At 36.7% G+C, this 8,273-nt stretch overlaps 1 protein-coding gene across 1 annotated transcript; it reads right to left on the bottom strand.

The window, feature by feature from the left end:
• Nucleotides 1-2,245: 2,245 nt before the first annotated feature.
• On the bottom strand, nt 2,246-5,542 carry LOC104597796 (protein trichome birefringence-like 19). Its single transcript, XM_010259516.3, has 2 exons — nt 4,896-5,542; nt 2,246-3,232 (listed from the first exon to the last, which is right to left on the bottom strand). The coding sequence occupies exons 1-2, from the start codon at nt 5,427-5,429 to the stop codon at nt 2,411-2,413; spliced, it is 1,356 nt and encodes a 451-aa protein (XP_010257818.1). The 5' UTR covers nt 5,430-5,542; the 3' UTR covers nt 2,246-2,410.
• Between the last annotated feature and the right edge of the window lie 2,731 nt (nt 5,543-8,273).

The following is an 8,273-nucleotide window of genomic DNA, read 5'->3' as shown; positions in this document are numbered from 1 at the left end:
AGAGTTTTGATTGATCACAACTCACATGTGAATTTTGATAAATATCACCCGATTGGTTACAAGTTTTTTTGGATATCGTATCTTTCTACAATCATAATCCCATCCTCTCGAAGTGTAGTCATGGCTAAGGTTATAAATTAATGGGCCGACTCGCAAACAAATTTGAGTTTGATGGGCTTGAATTTGCCTTCAACTTCCAAGCTGCCACCAGCCAAACCTTGCACCTGAGACCTATGTGCCATAATGGTTTAATTGATCAAATTCAAATTCAGATGGCGTCTATTCAAATATGATCCAATAATAATCTGTGAGATCTGTATTCGATCCATTTATGTGTTAGGATATCTAATTCAAATTCGATTTGATTAAAAAAATTTTAAATTATATAATAAATGAAATAGAAAAAATAAACAAGTTTATCTAACTTGACTTCCAATTTTTTTTTTCTAAGACTTGGCTTCTAGGTTAGGGTTACCAAATCTCAACCAGACTTATAAAATTCAAGAGGGGTAGGTTGAATGCATTATTTTAATTTCTAGGGTAAATTGCTAAAACCCCCCCTGACGTTTCTAACCATTCTTGAAACCTCTCCTGAAATTTGATAATTGCAATTACCTCCTCTAAACTTTTGATATAGTGGCAAATAGACCCCCTTTGTGAGAATCCTCTAATAAAATGTATGAAAATGTCCAAAATACCCATGCAATTATCAAAGCTAGTTTTTACCCAAAAAAGAGCAATACATACTTTATAAACAACAAAAAATGGAAAATTTAAAGTTGCATCTTCACCTTTGATTGATTGATATGAAGGGTTAGAAATAGTTGAATTTCAGAAATAAAGATTAGAAGGGCTTGGGCTAGTGATTCATATGAGAAATTTTTGGAAAATAAACATTTTGATCAAAAGTAACTGCATGGGTATTTTGAACATTTTCGTGCTTGTTTTTAGAGAATTCTAACAAAAGGGTCCACTTGCAATTATGTCAGAAAATTTAAGAGAAACGATTGCAATTATTAAACTTCAGGGGAGATTTCAGCAATTTACTGTAATTTCTGTTCTTAACTACGGGTGCAACTTGGAGGGGCTTGGGATAGGTTTTTGTCAAAATTTTAATGGACTTGGCCCAAAGGCCTGAGCCGAAAGCAGTCTAAAATGCTTACATGGGCAAACTTAAGTTGTACCCCTAGTTTTAATGCACCTATTATCACCATTGATTGCCACTGATGATTCCACTTTTAGGCAAGGATCTAGTTCTAGCCATAGCATTTAGTCAACATATAGCTTGGTCATGGTAGTTAGCCCCTTGTTGGGAATGCTTATTTTTAAACACTTATTTTAAGCTGGGACCGCGCCAATAAGCTGGGAAAGAAGCCGATAAGTGCTTATTCTAGAAAATAAGCCCGTTTGGAGAAGCCAAAATTTTTGGTTCATTTTCAAGTACTTTTTCAATAAGTGCTTATTGTGTTTCTGGCCCATCTTTGCCCATATTATAGTTTTTGCCTGACACTCATAAGCAATTATTAGGATAAGCACTTATTTATCCAATATGCACTCCCAAACTAGGGCTTAATGGTACACTACAAGCTTGAGCATGGATACACTATTTATCCTACAAGTACTTATTTATCCACTAAGTCCCCATTTGTAAGAAGCTCTTTTCCACCAAACACTCAAAATCACTTATCCTATGCACCTATTTATCCAATAAACACTCCCAAACGGGGCTTTATGATGAATGTGCAAGCACGAACAAGGATATACAATACTAGTTACTTGGCCCGGACCATGATCTAGAATCTTGGATTGGGACTTATCAAACACAACTAATTAAGGAAAGTCTAAGCCGAAAGAGGAGCCTGAAGCTCAAAATCCAAGCCCAATCCATTTAAAAGTTTTAGGTTGAGTCCACTGATTTTAAGCAGCCTAGGGAAGGCAATCTTTCTAAATCTCTCCTCGGGCCTCTCCTTGAATCACAAGAAATGCTCAGAATTTTGGTTTAAAGCATTTGGTCTGTCAGTTGGAAATCATAATTAAAGGATTTGATTCAAAATTCTTCTAACCATTGCTTTTACATGTTTACAATATCAGTCAGGGATTTTTCCTTCTTTTCAGTTTGGATGGGAGATTTGGTGATTAACACATTTCAAATGAACCTCTTTGTGCAACGCATTAGAGAAAAGACCAAAGAGCCAGAGCAAAAGCTAAGAATTGCAGTAAGTGCCAAACTGGAGCCCTTTCACAGTTGTGCAAACACACAAGCCAAACCTTGTATAATTTGATGGATTAATTGAATGCTTTTACATTTTTATAACCACCAGATTCTTCTGGATGAATTTATTTATTTTTCTTTTCCAAAATCTGAATAGAGAAACAGATAAGAATTGCCATTTTAATAAAATAAATACCCTTACCTAATTCTATTCTTTCTGTCAATCAAGTGCAGGCGCTCTTCAGACGATCTTCTGCCTTCCATCTTCAACATCTCAAGCAGGAAATCGTTCCATGTGTCAATGGGCCCAGGCAAGCACCAATGCACACAATCATTATACAAAGTGACATTCTCATGGGCCCAGTGCCCATAACGGCTTGGATGCCCATCTGGTCTCAGTAGCATAGCTTGAGTTGCATCAAGCAACCTAAACCTCAAACCTCTCTTCCTTCCTTCTCTCTCTGCATATTTGAATTCCTCAATTTGGGTCAAGTACAGCTCCAAAGTTATCCCCTCCAAACGGGTTTCATTGTTCATAAAGGGTCTAGTCCTCACACAGTCCCCTCCCTTGTTCCATTCACCATTCTCAAAGTGTGAAGGAGAGAAGGTCCTCAGAAACGTAATGCCCTTGAAGTTTTCTAAGCTGTTAATGACTCTAAATGCAGTCCGGAAGGCCTTTCTGTAGCTGTAGGACATGGTAAGGTCTGTGACATTCTCTTTGAAGCAGTAGTAGCACCCTACGAGCTGGCCGTTCTCATAGAACATGGTTGGCCGGAAGAACCAGTGACCGGCGGAGAAGATAACATAGTCGAATTCGTCGATCTGGCTGGCCCATTCATCGTTGAATTCATCGAGGTAGAGATTGTATAGGCCAGTGTAGAGGGGACTGTTGGGGTCAGCTTGCTTTGCCTTGACAAGATAGGGTGCCCAGAAAGATGCAATTGTGAAATTGTAGGAGACGTAGCGCCACCGTTTGAATTGTTGATCTGATGTCTTGGATACATCCACCGGATACTCCACCTGGAAATTCAAGACAGGAGATCGAACAGCTTTATTAATTTTAAGGGATGCAAACAGAATACAGTCATAATTCCTCCTGCAATTATTCACTTGTGTTGGGGTACCACATATATATATGACCCACAATTGAACATGGGTGGTGATGGGACTGTCTCAATCGTGTTAGCTACTTCAAATTGGACTGATTCAGAAATAAGTACAGTGATGTCTGAAAATGGAAGCTCCAACCTTGAATAGCCCATATATATATATATATAGCACGTCTCTTACACAAGAAGCACTAGTTAGGCTTATGGGTGTAAATGGATCAAACAGTAATATCTGAATTCAAATTCAATTAGAAAATTTAATATTAGATAAACATTAAAAATTAATATTCAGATTCAAATTTGATTAAATACCCAAGTATTCAATTCAGTTTGAATTTGACTGATTAATTATTTTAGGTAATATAAATTATTTATATAATTTAAATATTATATATAAATAAATTAACTAAAATATTTAAATATTTTATATTATATATATGAATTATATAATCAATTGAATTTCCATATTTATTAAATCAAATTAGATCATATCCAAATTCAATTAAATTATGTCAAAAATCTAAAATTTCAGATTTGGATTTTCAGATACCATTTGACACACCCTAGTTAGGCTATATCCGTAGATCTGAATTGGACTTGGTTTTGCTTCAGCTTGATAATGGAGGTCTAAATATCAATTATCAAAGCTGTCCAAGTCCAAATCAGGGAGCTGGAAAACTTTCTAGTTTACTAGTTCAGCCATCCAGTCCGACCGATTATGACAGCTGCAACAATCAGAATGAATGATTAAAGCTAAATACAATCAAAGACATAAAGCTGTTAGGTGACAAGGTAACATCACCAACTGTACTAATATTCCTTATCTCCCTTTCTTCCCCCCTTTGGATTACCACTAAAATAGTTCTGAATTATAAGATTCAGTCATGCGCATTCCACGTCTAACATTTCATGCCAATACTTCAACGGCTTGTTGAAGTCAAAGGTGTCTGATTCCAATCTGATGGTTCAGAACTGGGGATATATTATTTATAACCAAAATCTAGGGTATAAAGAACGGGATAAAATGACCAGGACCAAGTCTGGAGTCTGGGCCCAGGGGCCCCATAAAACGGCCTGATACCTTGACACTCCAAATTAATTTCTTATTTAGAAGATCAGGAGGAATCATTTTGTGGAGCTCCTAAGCCAAACTGTGATTACACAGAAATGATCTTTAAAGGTTTTTAAAATCAAATCGGATAACGAACCGTTCAAGGGTTTGGTTCCTGGGTCGAATGGTCCGATTATTCGAATTGAATGAATAGTTCGTTCTGACAAAAAAAATTAAAAATAAAAAAACGGTCAAAAACTTCTGGATGGTTGGAATGACGGTTCTGAGTCAGCAGTTTATCGACCCAACATTTTTGGCCAAAATGACGGTTCTGAGGTAAAATGGTGACCGGTTCTTGGTTTTTCCGGTTTAAATGTCCGCTTCTGAAAACCTTGATGTTCATTGTTTTCATTTGCACCTGGGAGAAATCTTGTTGTTTTCATAAACTTGCAGAACATTTCAAGAAAGACTACTTAAAGCTAAAAAGCATATATAGCTGGTAGTGGGAGGTATAGGCTTTTACCCTTGATAAGAGGCATATCAGGGACTGCATTTGGTTTCTCCCCACCGAGTCTCCAACGAAGGCCATGGACTTCCCTCTGACGATCTTAAGGAACTGAGCTGGGTTGAAGATGGGTAGCTCACAGTCATTTGGTTTCCACCTCCATTTCATGAACCCAGTATCAGGTTTCCCGTATTTCATGCAGTTCTGGTGATCATGAATGGCCCAGCAAGTGGAATTTGTGTAATACGGTGCTTCTGGGTTTGGAACCCATTCTCCATTAAAAATGTCGCAGTACTGCTTAACTGATGCTGCTGCTGCAACTCCTGTTGAATCCTGTATATCATCTTCATAACCAAACAAGGATACTGTAGATGATGACCAAGAAGAAGCTTTCCATGGAAAATAACCTAACAAAGGGTAATAAAGTGGGATGATGATCAGAAGAGTTAAGGTAAGGGCTGCTGTAACAACAATTTTTCCTGTGTGTTGATGAAGAATTCGGCTTTGGCTTTCCCAAAGGCCAAACTCTTCATGGCGGGCGTGAAGCTTCATTGCAAAATCTAGGTCTAGAAAGGATAATGAAGCTAAGGTTGAGCTGAGTACAACAACAATATTGCATAGAGTGTGATTGAGTTTGAGGCCTTATAATGATGCCAGTGGAACGCACAATAAAACTCAACTTGGCTTGCTTTATTTAAAAAGAAAGAAAAGACACCTCAACTAAATGCTTGAAGTTCCATGTAGTGTCGTGATGTGCTACATCTACAAGGAACAGACGTTATTAAGAATTGACTATCACACTGCATATAATTACATGGGCCTGGGGATGGATAATTGCTTTTTGTTTTTTTTGTTTTTGTTTTTCATTTTCTTCTCCCAGTTTGGACAGGTGGTTGCAAATAGGAATGGCAACGTGGCGGGTTCAGGGTAGGGATCATATTCTCAAGGGAGATAGCTTTTTCATCTGGGATCTAAATTCCTGAAATTTTTAAATTAAAATTATTTTTAGAAAATAAATTTACTTAAAATAAGGGAATTTTTTTAAATATAAAAATATTTTAAATATATTTATATAATATAAATAATATTATATATATAATTGGGGCCCAGGCAGGGTGGGGAATTCGCTCCCCATCTCCGTTCCCGTCCCTGATCAAGTATCACTATCAATCTTAGTCCCCACTAAGGCAATCTCTATCCCCAGCCCCATTGAGTCAGGAAAGCAGGGTATCCGATGGGGACAGAAAATTTGCATCCCTAGTTGCAAAAGTAGGTTTTGGAGGAATTTTGATTTTTTTTTCTTTGGTAGAAGTTTGATTGGTGTGGATTTTTTTTTTTTTTTTTGCGAAGGATAAGTTCTCCTCAGGTTCGGCCCAGATTGACCCAAAGTGCACCCAATCCCAAATCACAATTTTATACCCAAGAAGGAAGAAACTACTATCCTACCTTTGGCTCTACCATTCATTCTGATTTTCTCTTTTTTTCTTTAAGGTCATTCTTATTTTAATACAAACTAGGCGCTAGCTGCCCTGGCCGTTGTACCTGCAGACACTTGGGATTCCAAACAGGGCCCAATTATTTGAAAAGAAGTGGATCAGAAATATGAGAAGAATATTTAAAGTATACTGTTTGTAATTAGGTGCGAGTGATGTTTTTCACCAAATGCCAAACACAGCTATAGGCCTTGTTATAATCACAAAATATGGGTTTGTTGGTTGAAAAAGAAAAAAGCTTTAAAAGAATTCATCAACATATATGCATAATACCGATGTTAATTGATGTAGTTTTTGTTGGTTTGTGTTTATAGAGTAGAGAGTTTTGTGTAGTCAGACCCAAACAAGGTGCCAACTAGGCTAAATTAAGCTAGTAGGTACGATACCCTCAGCTTGGCTTTAGAGACCTCCGTTAGGCCATCACTCTCCTCCTTTAGAATGACTACTGACCTGCTTCCAAGAAAATATGGCAATTAAATTAAAAGGGAGTTGAATTCATTGCATGGGCTACCCACACGATTAATTATTAACAAATTGCATATATATATATCCATGCAGCAGCTGATAAGTTAGTATGTCATTGTTAATCTTAATCATCATGCCCACTTTGTTGTGTGGTGCATGTATGTGTCGGTTTGTTATTTAGTTAACAATTAATTACTTTGGAGAGATCAATGCATTCAACTAATTAATCTATGAATTCGCAACAATTAATGTCCAAAAACAAAATTAAAAGTAAAATACTAAAAAGAAACTCAACAACAACAAGAGGATAGATTCTTTATATATATATATAGATTCTTTATAATATAATTTTTTTTCTTCAGCAGTGATGTGTATGTGACACACATAGAGGTTTTACTTTATTTTTGTCCTTTGCTTTGGATTCTTGATATGAATTGCGTTGGTGTATTAGCTAGTTGCAAAGGCAGACCCGCCTACTGGTTTTCTGATATGTAAAGCACAGAGGGCTGAGTGAGGGGGGACAAGGTTGTGATGGAAATTCTCCCCGTCTCCGTTGGGTATCCGGCCTCCTCGACATCGACGTGATGGGCTCAGAGATGAAGACAGCCTTGGAGGGAATGGGAGCAGAGACGGTGATTGATAGTGATACCTGACCGAGGATGAGAATAGGGAGGGGGAGTGAATTCTTCACCTTGCCCCAACACTGATTATATCTATTAAATATATATTATATACTATATTTAATATATTCAGATATAATATTATTTATGTTATTTATATCAAAATATTTTTAAAATTAAAAAAAAATCTTATTTTAAGTAAATTTATTTTTTAATTAATTTTAGTTTAATAATTATGGAGATTTGGGTCCCCGATGGAGAGTCAATTTTATCCTTGGTGAGAATCGAGGTCAAGGGCAGGAATTTGTTTCAAAATCGAAGCCAGGAATGAGGAATATATGATCCCTGTTGCCATTCTTAAACCAAGGAGAGTCATAGTTCCCTCTATGCCTCAAAATCCCCACTTATGTTATGCCCCCCATCCATCTATATTCCTACCCTTCTCCCCATTTGATTTTGAAATCATAACGTGAATAAAAAATGAAATATGTTGTTGAATTGTGTATTTGTTCTGAGGAACGAAAAAATGAATTTATTTTAAATTAATTGATCAGGATTGTGAAACAATAAAGAGGTTGCTTGACAATGTGAATGGTTTTGATTTTTAAAACAAAACAGCCACATCAGCAAAAATGAATGGTTGTTAATTTGCTGACATGGCAGTTGTTTTTGTCTTAGAAAAGAAAGTCATTCACATTTTTGGAGTACACAATAGCAGAGAGACATCATATCTAAAACCTTTGGCCGTTGAGGGAAATGCTGTTGAAATAGTTTTTGGAAACAAAGATACGAACATGAATAGGTGAACATGCCCAGCC

The sequence above is a fragment of the Nelumbo nucifera genome, chromosome 4, assembly GCF_055504915.1.
Source record: "Nelumbo nucifera cultivar China Antique chromosome 4, China Antique-T2T, whole genome shotgun sequence".
Taxonomy (NCBI): domain Eukaryota; kingdom Viridiplantae; phylum Streptophyta; class Magnoliopsida; order Proteales; family Nelumbonaceae; genus Nelumbo; species Nelumbo nucifera.
The sequence above is the reverse complement of the archived record's forward strand: the minus strand, read 5'-3'. Positions and strand labels throughout refer to the sequence as shown.

What these genes read in the sequence shown, in the direction of transcription:
- LOC104597796 (XM_010259516.3), bottom strand. Translation starts at nt 5,429, where the DNA reads ATGAAGCTTCACGCCCGCCATGAAGAGTTTGGCCTTTGGGAAAGCCAA. An exon ending in TGATATGCCTCTTATCAAGG is followed by an intron (nt 3,233 to 4,895) that starts GTAAAAGCCTAT and finishes TTGAATTTCCAG; the next exon opens with GTGGAGTATCCGGTGGATGT.